This window comes from Populus euphratica, unplaced genomic scaffold, assembly GCF_000495115.2.
Source record: "Populus euphratica unplaced genomic scaffold, PopEup_1.0 scaffold703.1, whole genome shotgun sequence".
Lineage (NCBI taxonomy): Eukaryota > Viridiplantae > Streptophyta > Magnoliopsida > Malpighiales > Salicaceae > Populus > Populus euphratica.
This window is the reverse complement of record NW_011500571.1, coordinates 40,440-60,840: the sequence shown is the minus strand read 5'-3', so window position 1 is coordinate 60,840 and position 20,401 is coordinate 40,440. Positions and strand designations below refer to the sequence as shown.

Here is a 20,401-nt window from a genome sequence, read left to right as displayed (position 1 = left end):
CAAACCACCACGTCAGCAGCGAATGGTTATATATACAAAAAGACAGTACGATGGATAGATATGGCCTAAGAAGTTCTAGCTAGGAGATTGGGTTTTAAGTGGAACCGTTAAATATTGAGATACTCAGATAATGATTGTCGCACTTGAAATATCCATTTGAGGGGGTGTTATAAGCCTTGATGTGAGGCTTAATGAATCATTTCGGACCGAGCATGGTTGATATGCTCGAAGGGGAATGTTGTTCTAGAGACAAGCGTTAACTCTATTCAGATGTGATGTGACAGACCATCTGGTTATAGTGATCCTTTTGTGTGAGAAAAGGTGTGCTTTGGTTACTCTGATGATTGAAAGGTTTGGCAAGTACCTGTAAACTTGGCCAAAGATGCTCTCAAAATGGAAAGCTTGGAAGAGCTGCAAGATGCAAGCTTATGTTGAAGAAGCAAGAGGACAGTTGCCCCACATGAATGGCAAAGGGGGTGATTGTTAGGTTGGTTGCCATTTCATGTGCAACAAATGGATGGCCGAATGCACATATGACATAACAAACAACAATATTCTACGTAGTACTTCATAGAATTATCCAAGATGATGATGAAAAAAATGGGGGCTTGGATGTTGCTAGCATTATTGACTTTGGTTGGCGACTGGTGTGGTCGTTGTTATGGGTGTTTCGAGGATGAGAGAATTGGTCTCTTAGAGATCAAAGCTTTGATCGACCCAAATGACCTTTCCTTGGGAGATTGGGTGGAGTACAGTAGTAATTGTTGTGAGTGGTCTCGGATCGAGTGTGATAACACTACAAGGCGAGTGATCCAACTCTTTCTTTTTGAAGCATGGGATCAGAGCTTGGGGGATGGGGTTCTCAACGCATCTTTGTTTCTGCCTTTTAAGGAATTGCAACGTCTTGATTTGAGTTATAATGGACTGGTTGGTTGCTCTGAGAATCAAGGTCGGTTCAATGCTTCTGTTCTTGCAGTCGTAAAGTAAATTCATATCATTGTGTGAATCTTATACTGAGATTACGCTGATGAAGGGGCTAGCTGGTGTTTAATGTCAATTATCTTGCTTTGATGTGTTTCTCTTCCAGGCTTCGAAGTCCTATCATCAAAACTGAGGAAACTGGAGGGACTTGACCTAAGGGAGAACCGATTTAATGATGATAAAAGCATTTTATCATGCTTCAATGGGCTTTCATCTCTCAAGTCTTTGTATCTGTCAGCCAATGAGGAGATCACAGGATCAGGTAGCTTGGATGGTGACCGTTTAATTATATAGCTTTGAAAAATTTTCTTTTCATATGTAATTCTCATATGATTTAGCTTCTATGCGTTTATTTCCTTCCAGTATGCTTAATTTGGAGAGACATCATGCAGGTCTCAAAGTCTTGTCATCGAGGTTGAAAAAGCTGGAGAACCTTGTCCTACGTGGGAATCAGTGCAACGATAGCATTTTTTCATCTCGAAGTGGGTTTTCATCTCTCAAGTCTTTCTATCTGTCAGGCAATCAGCTGACAGGATCAGGGAGCTTCGATGGTCACCGTTTAATTATTTAGCTCTGAAACATTTTCTTTTCTCCTTCGCATATGATTTAGCTTCTATGCGTTTATTTCCTTCCAGTATGCTTAATTTTGAGAAACATCATGCAGGTCTCAAAGTCTTGTCATCAAGGTTGAAAAAGCTGGAGAACCTTGACCTACGTGGGAATCAGTGCAACGATAGCATTTTTTCATCTCTAAGTGGGTTTTCATCTCTCAAGTCTTTGGACCTGTCAGACAATCAGCTGACAGGATCAGGTAGCTTCGATGGTGACCGTTTAATTATTTAGCTTTGAAACATTTTCTTTTCTCCTTCTCATATGATTTAGCTTCTATGCGTTTATTTCCTTCCAGTATGCTTAATTTTGAGAGACATCATGCAGGTCTCAAAGTCCTGTCATCAAGGTTGAAAAAGCTGGAGAACCTTGACCTATTTGGGAATCAATGCAACGATAGCATCTTTTCATCTCTAAGTGGGTTTTCATCTCTCAAGTCTTTGGATCTGTCAGGCAATCTGCTGACAGGATCATCTACTGGTATCAATAGTAAGTTGCATTCTCTTAAGAAAATTGAGGACTTTATATCTACTTAGTAATTAATGATAGCATTAATTTCATCATGTTTGACTGAGCTTTCATCTCTAAAGATTTATATATAAATTGTTTTTCTAATAAGACCGGAAGAGATCAAAATTAGGATGATTAAAGGTATATATTGTTACAGCTGTTATTATGGTCACTGTTAGTGCAGATTAATTAGGGTAGCTGGCAGATGCATGGACACGTGTTAGAAGTTGTTAAGAGACGGTTAGAGTTAGTTAACAATATAATAAATCGTGTAATGCATGTGGGGAAGTTGTAAATGGATTACGCACGCAAGAAATAACAGAGTCATTCCTCTGTTTTCCTTCTGATTAACAGATGATTATATTACAATACACAAAATGGATACTTCCACTCTATCCTTCTGACAATCTTCTTTCAGGTTTTCAAGTGCTAGCTTCAGGGTTGAGGAATTTGGAGGAACTTTATCTGAGTGACAATAAATTGAACGACAGCGTTTTATCATCTCTCAGTGGATTTTCAACTCTCAAATCTCTAGATCTGTCAAGCAATAGGTTCACAGGATCAACTGGTCTCAATGGTAAAGTTGTAAATCATTCCTACCTCGGATGGCATTCCCTAGTGAGGTTTAATAATTACACGTGTATTAACCCCTAAGTAATTGTTTGGATGAAGCCTTAAAAAGGGTTTATATAATTAATTCTTTAACGAGTGAAATAATTTGAAACTTACATCTACACGCTATTAACTTTTGTTCAATTTTTTAATTTTTTTTAAAAATAAATGAAGGTGAATATTTAATTAATAAAATTTTAATATCATATTAAAAAATTATTTTAATTTAAAAACTTATGCTATGTCTTGTATATTTACTCTAATATTATAAATTATTGAATTATTGTAAATAATCATTATTTATTGTTAATTATCTCTATCACAGGTTTAAGGAAATTAGAAATCTTGTATCTGGAATCGTCTGACTTCAAGGAAAGCATTTTGATAGAGTCATTGGGAGCGTTGCCATCCCTCAAGACCTTACATGCCAGTTCTAGTACATTTAAACACTTTGGGAAAGGTCAGTGACAGTTTTGGTGCCTAAAACAATATGATATTTATAATATATTGATGGATTTATTTGATCTGTTCCACAGGGTTGTCTAATTCGTCTAGCCTTGAAGAAGTGTTCCTCGGTTCTTCTTCTCTCCCAGCAGGCTTTCTTAGGAACATTGGACACTGGTCTACTCTTAAAGTCCTATCATTGCCCGGAGTTGACCTCCGTAGCACCCTACCTGCTGAAGGTAATTCTACAAATGAACAGTTATAAGAGTATTGAAATCCAAATAACAGCTGTTCACTAGATATTTGTGTTATATCTATGTTTTATTAAACTAGAAGTTTACTCAATCACTAAAATTTCTGAGTCTTAAATTAAGGGTAGCTGGCAGATGCATGGAGTCAGTTAGAGTTAGTCAACAATAGAATAAACCATCCCTCCTCTTAACAGAATGTGGGGAAGTATATATATATATATATATATATAATGGTAGGAGGATTACGCACGCAAGAAATAACAGAATCATCCTCCTCTTAACAACTTAATTAAGGCATACAACCATCCCTCAAGACCCTTTCTCTCAAGGATACTGCTTAATCAGTGTTTAGTTTCTTATAATCTTAATTACTAATATTGAATGGAATGGTTACTATTTTCATCATACCTTTTCTTCTTTCTTTTTCACAGGAACTTTCTTCAATTCGAGCACCCTTGAAGAATTGTATCTAGATTATATTTCTCTCCCATTAAACTTTCTCCAGAACATCGGAGCATTGCCCGCTCTTAAAGAATTGCATGCTGGTTACTGTGACCTCAATGGCACCCTGCCCGCTCAAGGTAAATTAACAACTCTCCATCCGCTCAAGATTCTTTCAACACTATATATTTTGACTATTTCCAGATAAATTGTATAGGTTGGTGTCAATTGAAGGCTTACTCCTAACTTTACGCTACATTTAGCAAAGGATAAAATCTAGGGTTTCTCAATCTCTAAAATTTCTCCTTCCTAGAAAACTTTTAATTAAAAAAATTATGGATATCAAAAATCTAAATGACCAATCTCTAATATATATATATATAACAAAGAAAGCTGTTTAAATATAATCTAAAACCGACCTAGCTATTGAAACAAAAATCAACAAAAACTTTAAAACCGTACTTAGCAATTACATAATTGATATATTCCTATTCCCTTAACAATGAACATATGGATATATTCTACAGGCTGGTGTGAACTGAAGAATCTTGAACATCTACGTCTCTCCGGAAACAATCTAAAGGGCGTACTCCCTCCTTGTTTGGGAAATCTATCATCTCTACGATCCTTGGATTTATCTCACAACCAATTGGAGGGAAATATTGCCTCTAGTCACCTTTCCCATCTTACGCAGCTTAGATACCTCAAAGTTTCAAATAACTACTTTCAAGTTCCAATATCATTTGGTTCATTTATGAGCCTCTCCAACCTCAAGTTCATTGAATGCGATAACAATGAGCTAATAGCTGCACCCAGTTTTCAGCCTTTAGTTCCAAAGTTCCAGCTTCTTTTCTTTAGTGCTTCAAACTGTACTCCAAAACCACTCGAGGCTGGATTTCCAAACTTCCTGCGTAGCCAACATGATTTGGTGTTTGTTGATCTATCCCACAACAAATTCGTTGGACAACCTTTCCCATCTTGGCTGTTTGAGAATAATACAAAGTTAGATCGACTATATTTGAGAGACACCTCATTTATAGGCGGTCCTTTGCAGCTGCCACAACATCCAACACCCAACCTTCAGACAGTAGATATATCTGGCAACAACATACATGGTCAAGTTGCAAGAAACATATGTTCGATTTTTCCACGTTTGAAGAACTTCATGATGGCTAACAACAACCTTACTGGTTGTATTCCTCCTTGTTTTGGGAATATGAGCTCTCTCAAATACTTGGATCTTTCCAACAATCACATGTCTTGTGAACTGCTTGAGCATAATTTGCCAACAGTAGGCTCCTCGTTGTGGTTTTTGAAGCTGTCCAATAACAATTTCACAGGGCGATTACCACTCTCTGTGTTCAACATGAGTGGCCTAGAGTACCTCTTTCTCGATGGAAACAAATTTGCAGGACAAGTATCGGGTACCTTTTCTCTTGCATCATCATTTTCGTGGTTTGATATCAGTAACAATCTTTTGTCGGGCATGCTTCCAAGGGGAATTGGGAACTCGTCACTAAACCGCTTTGATCTGGCAATTGATTTGTCCAGAAATCAGTTTGAAGGTACCATTCCAATAGAATATTTCAATTCTTCAGCGCTTGAATTTTTAGATCTTTCTGAAAACAATCTGTGTGGGACATTACCGTTGGGCTTCAATGCAACACATTTACGCTATGTCCACCTATACGGAAATAGATTGAGCGGTCCACTGCCATACGATTTTTATAATCTCTCTTCGTTGGTGACATTAGATCTCGGCGATAACAACTTAACTGGGCCCATTCCAAATTGGATTGATAGCCTTTCGGAATTGAGCATTTTTGTTCTCAAATCTAATCAATTCAATGGGAAACTTCCTCATCAGTTATGCTTGTTAAGAAAATTAAGCATATTGGATCTTTCAGAAAATAACTTTTCTGGTCCGTTACCCTCATGTTTGAGCAATTTAAATTTTACGGCATCAGATGAAAAATCTCTGGCCCCCAGCGGCGGGGCGTCACAAGATGGTGGAATCGAGGAAGAAATATCTGCATCCATAGGGGTAAGAGACTTGGAGAACGAAGGTTTTAATCGTTATGACAAAACTTTGTGGCCAGAGATTGACGTAAAAATAGCTGTAGAGCTTACAGCAAAGAAAAATTTCTACACTTACGAAGGCGATATCCTTCGTTACATGTCTGTTATGGATCTTTCTTGTAACAGATTCACTGGAGAAATCCCGACAGAATGGGGAAACTTAAGTGGGATATATTCTCTAAATCTGTCACAAAATAATCTCACTGGATTGATCCCTCCATCTTTCTCTAATCTGAAGCAGATAGAGAGCTTGGATCTCTCTCACAACAACTTGAATGGGAGAATTCCTGCACAACTCGTTGAACTGACCTTTCTATCTGTTTTCAACGTGTCGTACAATAATTTGTCAGGAAGAACACCGGAGATGAAAAATCAATTTGGTACCTTTGATGAAAGCAGTTATAAAGGGAATCCTCTTCTTTGTGGACTTCCATTGCAAAACAGCTGCGACAAAACAGAATCACCATCAGCGAGAGTGCCTAACGATTTCAATGGAGATGGTGGCTTCATAGACATGGACACTTTCTATGCCAGCTTTGGTGCGTGTTACATAACTGTGGTGTTGACAATTGCAGCAGTACTGTGCATAATTCCGCATTGGCGACGCAGGTGGTTTTACTTCATTGAAGAATGCATCGACACTTGCTACTGCTTTTTGGCTATAAACTTTCCCAAGTTGTCCAGATTCAGAAGGTGATTGGATCTTGTCAGGAGCGTGGGGGCTGCTTTCTGAATTTGTTGTAATCCTCTGTGGAGAAGCAGTCGCATTCCAAATCAATGGTTGCTCACTGCATGTTTAGCAATTTGCCAGTGAGAAGTGATCCGTGGAAGTGTTTTTGTTGCTTAGCCTTTCTGTTTTGATGTGACTTGTGTTTGTCCTTGTGCTTGTATCAGTAATTGTTTGTTTCTTTGTTATGTCTTAATTTTGTTGAGCAACCAACGAATATTTCTTGGCTTCTTGTGATTACTATATCCCTAATAATATGGAATTTATTCACAATTGTAATAGTTTACAGTATCGTATTTTCTCAATTAAAAAAATAATTGATAGAACCGAAGGATCATACCAGCAAGGTGGAATGTGGTAAAGCAAAAATTTTGTTTGCTGAAAGAACATAAGTCTAAACTTAAAACAAGGCAATATTTTATTTATTTATTGAATAATCAGTATTTATCTATTTTGGCAATTTTCTCAGCCCTAGCTATTAAAGCCTTACTTGTGGGCTATTTTGAACATCAAGAGTTTATTTCAGATTTTTCTCTCCTGTTGGGTCTCTTTCAAGCCCATTTTGCACTTAATTTTGAATTCTTTTTAATTAAATCGGTTTTAAACTTTTATATCAACAATTGGAGTATTGTTTTAAGATTAGATGATTTAATTGTAATTTTTCTGAGAGTTGTTTTTCTTTATTCCTCTATAATTTCAAGGATATAGGAGAACCCTAATTCATTCGCCCCTCATTAAATTCAATTTGGCTAGTAATGGTACAAGGAAACGAAAAGGTTGTTAGAAAAATTAAGAATTTTGAACATTTCGTTTTAAAATGGTGACTACTTCTTAATTTCAAATTGTTCAATCTTCTATTAACTGTCTGCTTCTTATGATTTCTACTACTGTGACGATCAAGCTTAATCATACAAATTACCTATTTCAATCTTATGTTTGGCTCCTCCAAGCCTGCAATTGAGAGGGAATGTAAAGATATCAAAAGCTTTAGTCCTACCACATGTCAAAAGATTAAAGAATGAAATGGTTAGAATGTTGTTAGTAACTGTTAATCTTATTTGTTAGTTAAAAGAATCAGTTAATATTATTTAGTAAAGAATAAATAACATGAATAAGCTTCCTACTGTAGCAATATATAAACCAAGCTATTGAGAGCATTGAATTTAGATCGAGCTCCCCTTTCCAGCTTCCTACCTGAATTGGTTGAAATGATTCATTTGAGATACTTAAGTTTGAGATGGACCATGATAAGTGAGCTTTCAGAGTCCATAAGGAAGCTCAAGTACTTGGAAATACTTGATTTGAAAGGGAGTCTTGAATCTTCTTTGCCTGCTGGGATCACACAATTGACATGTCTTTGCCAGCTCCGTAACTATCGACATAGTTTCCAATCATCATCGTTCTTCCTAGACTCTCATGGAATGAGAGTTCCAACAGGAATAGAAAGATTGAGGAGCCAGCATAAATGGGGAATCATTGAAGTGAATGAAGATAATGAGTTAGTCAAGGAGCTGAGAAAGCTAACTTAGTTGAGAAGGGAATGGATCTTTGTTATACTTTGTGTTGCTTCTCATTTTTTTATCCTCACACAAAAAAAATACAAAGAAATAAAAAAATATTATCAGAAGAAAAAAAAAATATATAGAAGTAAAACAAAGATATAGGGACGCCCAAAAAATGATCAAAGATTAGTTGTGGAAGTTCAAAAATATAAAAATTAAAATTGAACAATATGTTTTCAATTTAATTGGAGGAAGAAAAGTTTAAAATCAGACGTTTAAAGACTCAATTAGATTTTGTTGAAAGATTAATTGAGTTTATGAAGGGTTAAATTGCAAAAAAAATAATTTTTAAGTCAATTTTACCTTTAATTTGAAGAAATTAAAGTTTGGAGGTCGTATTACAATTTTTAAGAGTTAATTTGGTCAAATCAATGACTTAATTGCATAAACATTGAAGTTTGATGGCACTTAGGGACTTGATTGAAAAAAACCAAAACTAAGGACCAAACTAGAAAAGACACGTAAATATAGGGGATGGAATTGACCAAATCAGGGTTAAATTGAAGAAATTGAAAGTTTGTTGATCAATTAAGGGTTAAAATACACCAATTCAAAACCAAGAACCAAAGTGAAAAGAGTAGTCAATTTCAGGGCTAGCTTTTGAATTTGGCAGAGATGTAATTGAATTGATTCTTAAAATCAAAATATCAATTGAGGGCTTGATTGAATAAGTTGAAAATTAAGGACTGATTTGGGAACAAAAGCTTTCTAGCGCCATTTTCTTTTAAATGAAACGATGAGTTTCATTCAAAACAACATCACTTCATTCACTATTCATATTAAAAAATAGAGAGGAAAAAGTGTCATTTTATACGGCACTGTGCATCTTCTCCTTCCCCTAGACACACCACAGGCAAGGGAAAAAGAAGATTGTTCCTTTACTTCCCCTGCAGCACCACTCTCCCTCTTTCTAAAAAACCAACAAAACTCACAACCATGGCTTACTACCAGATGAAAAAACAAAGGGGACAAGCCTTGCAGGCAGCTACCTAATGGCCGTCTAGCCAGAATATCCCTACGTTATTATTAGATAAAGGTCAATACTAGGGGACAAGAGAGGAAAGGAGGAGAAAACAAGAGAGAGAACAAAAAAGGGACAGAAAAAGAAAAATAGAGAGAAACATAGAAAGGAAAACAGACGAGAAAAACAAAAAAAAATCAACAAAGAAAAGAAAAGGGAAAACAACAAAAAAAAAACAAAGAATGAAAGAAAAAAAATAGTCTTTCTCTCTCTCTATTTCTATTACTGTTAGTTGCATCACCACCGCAAACCACCGTCATTCTTCCTCCTCACCGCCACCACATCACCATAAGCCATCGTAGGTCCGCTTCCCCTTCTCTTTCTTCTTCTTCTTCTCTCCCTCCAATCTTCATTGTTCTACTAATGAACAGTGGATAGTGAATTATAATTCACTCTCTACTGTTCACGTAGCATGTGAATAGTAAAGAGCCATTATTTCTAGGTTGGACCAATGCTTGCCTAGACCAAAACATCTGGGACGGGTCTAACCTAATCCCTTCTAGTATAGAGTACATTGCGCTGAAATCGGCCCAACCCCTAATTCAAGTTGATTTTGGCGTTACTATGTTAGGCTAACCTTAGCCTAATTGCTTTTTAGGTCGACTTTGTACTAATTCCTTTTAAGTCAGACTCGGCCTCACCGGGGTAGGCTTAGCCCACATAACTGGGCTAAGCCCATCCTAATATATTTTAATATATAATTATAAATATAATATATAAAAAAAACAACAAAAAATCCTTTCAAAAACATTTGTGATTTTCTCATGTATTTTTCTACCATTTTATATTAATATTGGTTTATATTTTTATACTATAAGATACAAATTCAATATTAAAATATTTGATTTTCTCTAAAATACTGCAAAAAAAATATATATAAAAAACAAAAAAAATATCTTGTTTTCATGCATACGGTTAAGTCTCTTAAACTTATAAGAAATTTTCATATCATATTTTCATACAACAAAAAATTCAAAAAATATGTATTAATATGCATTTTGAATTTTAAAAATTAGTTTATTAAAGTCATGAGAACTAGACCAATATTTTAAAAATACCAAAAAACATTATTTTCTTTTCTTTTAATATCTGAGATTTTAAACATATACATAAGACATATTCTTAAAATTAAATACGAAATACTTCTTTTTTTATTTACATTAGAATAGTTAGGTTTTATCTGATAAGATAATGATCTTCTTACTAAAAAGAATTTTTCTTAAACCTTTAACAGGCCAACAATTAGAAAACACAACACCTCAGTATATATTAGACAATAAACAATGCAGCTTATCTTAGGTAGAGCATATTAGGGGTGTTAATATCTTTTGTTTAAGCAACCAGTCCTTGTGTTCGATCTCTAGGACCTATTATTGTTACTAGTGACAAAAATACTAAATGGTGATTTTCATTCCCTCTCTCCACTAATAAAAGACAAAAAATCCTTTTTTAACCCATTTCCTGATACCACCCAAGAGGATAATCACGCGCGACACTTTGGACATGTTGATTAATTTGTTGCTTATTTATCACACTATGTCATGTAGCTTTTAGTAATTATTTTGAATTCTAAAATATAGAGATAAATTTTTTGAAGACATGGTTTTAGAGTTGAATTTTTCTATGTGGACTTTTTATTTTGCGTCTCTCTCTCTTTCTCTCTCTCTCTCTCTTTCATACTTGTTACTTTTGTCCTAAAACATTAACCAAACACAATTTACTATCAAATTTAATAGTTTTACTTATTATTTTTTTCAGTATTTACACTTATAATTTATCAGTGTGTATATTACCAATGGGTTAATGAATGGAAACAATCTGTCAAAAAAACTCTCATCTATAATTTATTGTTTGTTAGTAATAAATATATTGATAAATTTACAGACGACAAAAGCACATAAAAAAAAGTATTCACTACATTCTGTTGATATCTTTATTGGTAAATTTAACATATCATCGACAAGAAAATCGGACGTAATGTCATCAGTGTTTTTATTTATCCATCGATAAATATAACATATCATCAATAGAATATCATCTGTAATTCTATTAGTGAGTTAACCGTAGAAGTGATATTTGCAATAATTATTTTTCAACTCTCTCTAAATATACAGACAGAGTTGTTCCTTCAGTAACCCTGTCAGTGGTATTTAATATATATATATATATATATATATATATTGAAGTAGAAAAATAATTAAAATACTCAAACCAATATTTTGTTTACATAATTAATTAATACATGTTGTCGTCAATATTCTATATAAGTTTGACATAAGTAATGGATGATCATTTATGAATGTATCAAGATTCACCTAAAGGGTTGCGTAGGATGGATTGTTGTAATAGGGTTCGGGGTTTTATTAATTATGCACTATTTAATTTGAGAAATATTAACAAAAGCAATATTAGATGTCCATGTACGAGATGTAAAAATAAAAATTTTCTTGATTCAGATATTGTAACGATGCATCTTCTATAAAAAAAAAGATTCGTGAAGAGATACGTGTGTTGGTTTGCACACAAAGAACCATATGTTCCTCATGAGACCATTATAGAAAGGATAATTGAGTCAACTTATAGTTCTAGCAACATGCATGAAATTATATATAACAATAATAATCTTTATAGAACTTTGGTTATAGATAAGATGAAAATGAATCAGGGTTATGCTAGTCAATGTTCAATCATAAATGAAGAACATAATGAAAACACGACTGGGTTTTTTTTTTTTTATCTTTTGAAAGACTTTGACGATACTTTGGGATTTAGAGAAATTGACAAACTCATCGGCTTAGGATACCATAAAATTGACATGTATCCAAACTTTTACTTATTGTATTACCTTCAAAATACAGAGTTGATCAAGTGCAAAACATGTGGGCATGTTCATTATAAATCCAAAATTGGTAGGGAAGGACTTTTTTCGCACATAGAAAACTTAGATACTTATTAATCACACCTAAACTATAAGGGTTATTGATGTCACCAAAAATTATTGAGCACGTGACATAATATCATTCACATGATGCAGTGAATAAAGTGATAGTGCATCATTCTGATGATGAAGCCTGAAAACATTTTTGGATGATTCAGAATTTGGAATTTCAACTTGGAAAAAAAGTAATTTAGATTTGTATAATTGAATAATTTGCAATATATTTGGATGAAATCTTGAATTACAAGTGAGAGTTTATTCTCATTATTATTATTATTATTATTATTATTATTATTATTTTGCTTAGCACGGTTCTTGTTTAAAATGGATTTAATTTTACTAGGCGTGAAAAAATATAGGAGATACACAATCATGGATAATATTATAAAATTAAAAGAAATATAGAAATTTGTAATATATATTACAGAGATAATAGCTATTAAACCTAGCACCGTCCTGTGGAAGATTCTGCCATGAATGTTTAGGAGTGATGGAAAACAGGCTAGAAATCTAACTTGGTTCAAGTTTCATTTCAAATGGATTTTGAGATTGATTTCAGTTAACTCAATTCTAAAGAACATTTTTAATTTTTTTTATTAGAACAATATCATTTTAAAATTAATCTAATAACTTAGTTATTAAATTGATTTAACAATTTAATAACATAAATTTTAAATTAAATTAAAATCAGGACAGCTAAACAAATTACAATAAAAATGATTTTATGTAAAAACTTAGCATAGTTTTATGAATCAACTCGATAATAAATCAATCTAGTAAAGTTAACATTTAAAAAGTGATTCAGATAAATTTATGTAAAAAATGAGTTTATGTAAAACCTTAGCATAGTTTTTTACTCGTAACATTCTATAGCTACTGGGTGATTCAGATCATTTGGATCGTGGTTGTTAAATACTGTTTCATCTAATGGGTAATATACCACTTGAAGCTTGAACTAAGGACCACAATCTTGCTCTTCTTTTGTAGACTGCCTTGTTGCAAAACAAATCACAAATTACCCGTGTTTTTATTCAATTATATGTTATACCCACAAATTCTCACATGTATCCATGTGCCTTCATTTATGAACATATTGTTTTCTTCCTTTTGGTTTGCTTTTTGATTCATCAACATCGTCTATATTGTACAAGGATTAATATGATTGATTGCAAGTTTTTGATATTATAGTAACTTTTGCTGTTATAGTTTCTAAGAACAAATTTTAAAAATATTATAAATTGTAGCTTTTATTTAATCCAAGTTTTTCTCATAATTTAAAATATAAAGCAAGTTTTTTAAAAAAAAAAACCAAACAATTTTTAAGATTATAGTTAGCCCAAAAGTATACCCAGCCAGCATTAACACATTGTCAAATATACTGTACTTGTGTTTGAAACTGTAGTTATGTTAACAAGAAAGTCGACTTTCAAGTAACTAATTGGTAGGTTTCAAATGAATGAAAAATGAGTTTTTGGTATGTTTAAATACAATATTAAGACAATAAAAGAAACCTCATGCTTTTGAAAACTCAATCCCAATTTCCAACTTGTCAAGATTAAGGGACAGTATTATTCAGGAAAATTATTCATTTCATAATTTGATTCAGAATCGATCCAAGTTAAATGAAGAGCAAAGTCAGAGGCCAAGAATATGTATATATATATATAAGCTCCCAAAATTTGTTTCAATTTGTCTATGACTTATCCTCCACTTGATATGAAACCTCTTAAGAATTTTCTTCTTGAAGCAGCTACGAAACAAGAAAAACATTCTATAGCTATTGGGTGATTCAGATCATTTGGATTGTGTTTGTCAAATACTTTTTCATCTAATGGGTAATATACCACTTGGAGCTTGAACTAGACTGAATTTTTATTTTTACAAAATGGGTTGACATGTACGTCCATGTTCTTAGTATTTTTATTTATTCGGCTAAACTTAGCTAAGTCAAGTCAACACTAATGATTTATAAAAAACTAAGATGATTTTTTCTAAAAAAACCAGGGCTGATATGACCCGGATAAACTTATTAATCTATGGGTTAATCTAGTGACCAAAGAAACCTCTTTTCTGAGATGCTTATCAAACCAGGGCTGATACGTGTGCTTTAAATATCATGGAAACACGAGGGGAAGTGTTTCTAAAAAGGACTATATATGCCCCTTCTAAGTAAAGCTTTCTAGTATTGCTCAACTTCACAGAACTGGTAAAATATTTCCCTTGCTACCTTCGTGTGTGAGGTGATTAAATTGTGTTTGATTAAAGATAGGGATGGTGCCATAAATTTTGTGACCTAATATATAGGTTACTACTACATTCCAATAGATGCTACGGAGGCATTATCATTGTCACCTGGCATGTATTTTTTGAACGTAATCTGACTTGCATGTGCCCTCAATACTGTAAGGTGTTAATCAATCTGTCGGCATGGTTTGCAGGAATAATTAACATTGTAATAACTATTGACTAACATCGGATCATAGAACAATTCGTACTGAAGAGTAGCATAGATTTTGAATGAATTGTTTTGAATGCTCATAATTCTCTTTTAATATCTACATTTCTGGTATGATTAGGTGAAGAACATCAAGCCCGCATTTATGCTGTTCTTCCTGTTCAGGTTGTTGCATTTATCGCTCTCCGCCTCTGGCTGGCAAGGTGAGAAATAGAAGAGAAGAAGCTTCACATTGTTAGTCAATTGACTTGGATAGGAAAGGATCTTCTATCTTTAAGGCCTTCACCAAATAGCCTCTTCACATTGAAGTCATGCATTGAAAAGAAGATTGATTTTTCCTCCCCATGTCTTTTCTTTAGATAATCTTTATATACCATATGAGGCAACATTATACATACGAGGGCTTATTCATCCTGCAAAACCATTAATGCTTAGGATAGGGTGATGGGGTCTAGAAAGGACCTATCATAGGTTAAAATTGTGGATTGATTCCATCATGAATTTCAACATGTTGCAAAATCAATCAACATTATTGTGATCAATGCAATGTTTCCTAGAATTTCTGGTAATGGGACTAGGCCCTAGACTTTAGAACCTTGTGGCTCCCAGCCATTGGTAGTAGACTAGCTCACATAAGTTTTTGAAATGGAGATTGCTCATCGAGCTCAATGTAACCCTTAATTGTTACACGCAAGGCTATTCAATTCACCTCATCCGCGAAAATACAACTCATATTATTTTTAAATCCAATTGAGAGTTAACACAATTAAATTTAAGTTACTATCCAGGTCAATTTATAATTCAAAATTAATTAGGATAAATTCCATTAAAGATCAACCGAGTATTACCAAAAAATCAATAAATATAAACAAAAATATTGAATGAATATTTCTATCAATATATTTTTGAGGGATTTTACCGATAGAACTATTTTCTCAGTATATACTGTAGTGAAAAAAAAATTAAAATAAAGCAAAAAATTAATAAATTACTATCGGAATTATTTCGTCAGTAAATTGATTGGTAAACTATGAACATTGTTCATCATGTCAATTACAAAGGGAATCACTGATGGAATTTTTTGTCGGTATTTTTCAGAGAGCTCTAGAGCTGTTCACTTTTAATTGCACTGTTAATTGTTGTTATTTATGAATAAAATCACCAATGACTTGAAAAGTCGTTGGTGTTATTTGAAGGTTTTTTTTTAAATTCAATTAATTAAAATTTTTTATTTATATGGTTCAAACATAATTATAAATGGATTGAAAAATCATCGGTGATTGTTGACGGTTTCTGAAATTTTTTTATGAAATTAAAAATTTAAATTAAATATTATAGATGGAATTACCAATGGAATAATTTAAAAATATTAATATTTAATTATCCATCGGTAAAACCATCGCTAACACACCCCAATAAAAAAACCTATATCCTGTTATTTTATATGAGACAAACTCATTTCTTTTTCTTTTTCTTCTTCTTCTTCTTCATTATATATAAAAAAACATCAATATCTATTTCTTTTTCTTTTCTTCTCTCCTCGTCTCCTTTTCTTTTTCACCATGCTTGGGTATGTCTTCTTCTTCTTTCTTCTTTTATCCTCTTAGTTTTTTTTTTAATTAATATGCTTTATGAAATTTTCTCTCTCTCTTTAGGTTCACTTGTAACTATATTAAGGTAAGCTTCTTCTTTTTTTCTCTCTGTTTTCATGATTTTTTTCATTATATTTGTTTTTTTATTTTATTTTTAATTGTTTTTGTTCTTCATAATTTATAAAAGTTACTGTGAGATTTTTTTTTCATATGAAATCAATTTTTAGTTGATTTATTTATAATATTTTTAAATTTTTAGCAATTGCAACTTTATTTTTTTCATATGAATTTTTTTAGTTGAATTTATTTTTTCATTTTATTTATTTGTTGCAAATTTGTTCAAGTTGATTTTCTTATTCCTTTTTTCCAAGCATTTTGAGTATATATTATACAGTGTTGATTTATATTGATTTAATTATTTTATAAGTTTATAAAATGGATTTTTTTAAAAAAATTTAAATAAATACTGATGGTATTTTTTAAGAGATATACTGACGGAATGAAGTGGGTAATTTTTTTATGTGTCTATTTCATCAGTAAATCCATCAGTAATAATATCTTTTTATTACTAATGAATTTACAGACGGACAAAATATTACCGATAAAAGATTCACCGACAGAGCATTTTCGTCGATGATTTTATTGGTAAATTAATTACCAAAGAATATGTTTCTTGCGCTGACAGAAAAATCCCGTCAATAAAATTATTAAATGTTGTAGTTGGAGTCAACTTCAAATATTTCTTAAAAAGTTTATATTTAAAGTAATATCATTTTAATTTTTTATTATTCTTGATCTCAACAATATTTTAATTAAAAAAATTCAAAACAATACCAAATAATGTTGTTTTGAATTAAACCCATGGCGTTGCATTGGTTCTAATAACTATAGTTACAAGGGGATGCCGATCTTGTTCAATCAATAGCCTTCAATTTAAAGAGGTTTTATTTTCAGGAGTCAAGTGACATGTCTTATTATAAAAAAAAAATTTTCCTCCATGCATATGTTCTTCAATGTATATAATTCAGGAGTCTAGATTTAATGGCTCTGAAATTAAGATTAGGGATGGTAGGGTATTCAAACAAATCAAGAAAATAATAAAATATTTTAAATTAAATTAAAAAAAATAGTATTATTAAACTCGACTTGACTTGATACATTAATACAAGACTTAGTTTAAAATAATTTTAAAAACTTTATTGAAAGTTGACCTGATTAAATTTCAATAATCTAGTTATAGGGTCAAAACACAGTTTATTTTTTTTATTTCTTTAGATAATATTGTTTTACCTTTTATTTTTTATTAATTCATGTAAACTCAAGTTCAATTATCCAACTCTAGTTACAACTAAACTTGATTTAATAATTTTTGAATGAAAGAACATGATATGATAAGAATTAAGAATATGGGTTTTTGATAAAAGGAGGTTTTTCCTTTTCTTTTCCCAAATGGGAGTTAAGAAATTTAATTGATAAGCTTTTGATGTTTCTCATTTATGTATTTGTTTTTGTCAAATATCAATTAATTAGCTTGAACAATTTTCTCTTTTGTTTTTCACTTCTCTTTCGCTTCTATGATTTTGTTTCCTTTTGTGAGGAAATTTCTCCATCGAGAACAATAATTTGACATCTCTATGTATAATTGTCCTTCACATGACTTTTATGAAATGCCAACATTGCATGTGCATCAATAGTTAGCAGCTAATTTAATCCAACTTTTTTGACACGACTTAGTGAGGAGATTATAGACTAACATGTCTTATCCCAAAAATTATAAAAATCTTACCTAAATTTGGTACAACACTCAATCAAATCTAACCTAAATTTGATAGAACACTCAATCATAATTCTGATTAAAAGACATAACAAAAAATTAGGATTGGATAACCGATCTTTTTCTTTTGTTTTTCTAGCTAAGATGTATAAATTATTATTATTATTATTATTATTATTATTATTATTATGGAGGGAGGGTTAAGGGTTAGGATCTTAAAACTGAGCTTTCATTATAAATTCGTGTTCAACCGAATTATTAGTGTATCTTTTCTTAATAATTAAATAACTATCTACACCTAAATTATTTTTCTTGAATATACTTTTAACTCCAAACCACAGGATATGTGGTCATTTACTCCTTGATAGAAAAGGAAAGAAAACATTATTGTTTAAAACCTATCCGTACTTATAGTTTGATTTGGGATCTAAACCAGTTAGATTTCAACAAAAATATATAGAGAATTAATTTAGTGTAATCCACTCAAAAACCTGAGTTTACTTACAACTTTATAAACTTGGAAAAAACTTAGTCTACACTCGGTTAAAAACCATTGACTTTTTTCCTTTAAAAAAAAATCAATGATGTCACTTTTATTTTTTTATAAAATAAAAAAAATCAAATTAACTTTGGCCAACTTATCGAACTCATGACCTAAAATTTACTTCAAATAAATCTTTGAGTCGGGTTTAAAAACTCTAAAACTTGTTTGGGAGTGTGGTTGCGGTTGCTTTTCAAAGTATTTTTCATTCAGAAAAGTATTAAAATAATTTTTTTATTTATTAAAAATTATTTTTGATATCAGCGTATTAAAATGATCAAAAAAACACAAAAAATATTAATTTCAAGCAAAAAAAATAGAAAAAATTTATTTTTTTTTTAAATTTTTTTTAAAACACAAAAACAAACAGACCTGTATATTTAGCATGGTCACATGAGGATGTTGAGAAATATTAAACCTAGATTCCAAATATTATCATGCACTAAAACCATCTCTTGAAATTCAATCGCTAAACCATCTCTGATGATCTAAAATTTAGGGGAAAAAGCTTTGCCACTACCCAATTTACCCCAAACCTATAGCTCAAGATTATAGTTTTTATAATGCACTAAATTGTACTCTTATAAGGTTTTAGAAAGCAATCAAAGTAGATAGACGACAAGACAAATGAATCACTTTTGAGCTGGCAAGGTCCAACCTTCAGACAAGCAAAGGACCCGACATCACTAGGTGTGTTGGGTTATGTTGGACCCTAAACAGTGAAAAAGAACAACCGCTCTTGGCAGTTAGCAAATTGTTGTTCAAATAAAATAAATAAACACAACAAAAAAGCAAACATGTCTTCCTTTATTTTTGCAAGAATCAAGTTGACTCTCAACATCCAGAATATTGTTGGGTTTGGAATTTGTGTTGCAATGGTTATTCCACGCACTTGTATCTCCATGTTTGCAGGGATAAGGACCTCTCCCTCCACTGTAGCTTCGCCAGTGACCACACAGTCTACCCCCATTCTGGGGTTCAAGTTATGGTTATTCTATCCTTTTGGAGATTAATTAGGTCAACATGGTTTATATGCAACTAATTATAATCTTGGCAACATGGTTTTGCTTGCGATTAATTAAATATATAAAACAACTACATTATGTTAGACTTAAGTAACATTAAAAATGATTGTTTTTTTAAGCAATTTTTGCACGATGAAATGGTTAGATTTGCATTAATGTAATGAGGAGTTAGAATGAAGATGTAATGCAAAGGAAAAACATGGTAAGAAATAGACTTGCTTAACTTAGCAACGACATAATATATTTAAAAATAAAATAAAATTATAGGGTAAACAAATTAAGATATTGAAGGAAATTAATACTTTTTTCTTGGTTGAGCAATAATATAATATACATTAATTTGCAATGGTGATAATATTGGAGTCTGATTCTAAGACTGTGGCTGGAAAAAACTGAAATGAAGTTATCAATAATGAATCTAAATGTTGATATTATTTTATTATTTTGTATTATGAGAGATATATAAAATGAGATTTTAAAGTTAACCCATTATGCTAGCATAATGATCACTTCAAGTTAGATTTATAAAATCTTGAAATAATATGTAACAAAAAGGTTCAATAAAAGCTTTTTTATGCATATAAAAAAGATATTTTTTGAATGTTTCTTTGTATTTTACTTCAGGTAGGAAATTGCAGCTGCCATGGCATTGTATTGTATTGTCAAATATCATTAATTATTTAATAAAAATATTAAGTTGTTATCTTTTCAAGAAAATCTTCATCATTAATAATATAATAAAAAAAGATTAAGTTGTTACATGCAATTAATTATTTAATACAAAAATAAGTTGTTAATGAAATTTAACTGTTCTTCCTTCAAAGCCGATCCATTCAATT

At 31.8% G+C, this 20,401-nt stretch overlaps 1 protein-coding gene across 1 annotated transcript in view; it reads left to right on the top strand.

The window, feature by feature from the left end:
- The window catches only part of LOC105115451 (LRR receptor-like serine/threonine-protein kinase GSO1), a 91,794-nt gene that overhangs the window by 56,998 nt on the left and 14,395 nt on the right, over window positions 1–20,401 (top strand). Inside the window, exons 8-14 of the mRNA XM_011012336.1 lie at window positions 1,396–1,520; window positions 1,646–1,792; window positions 1,918–2,079; window positions 2,519–2,677; window positions 3,038–3,172; window positions 3,249–3,395; window positions 3,839–3,988. Of these exons, the coding sequence (XP_011010638.1) occupies window positions 1,396–1,520; window positions 1,646–1,792; window positions 1,918–2,079; window positions 2,519–2,677; window positions 3,038–3,172; window positions 3,249–3,395; window positions 3,839–3,988 (1,025 nt within the window). The remainder of the gene's footprint in view (window positions 1–1,395; window positions 1,521–1,645; window positions 1,793–1,917; window positions 2,080–2,518; window positions 2,678–3,037; window positions 3,173–3,248; window positions 3,396–3,838; window positions 3,989–20,401) is intronic.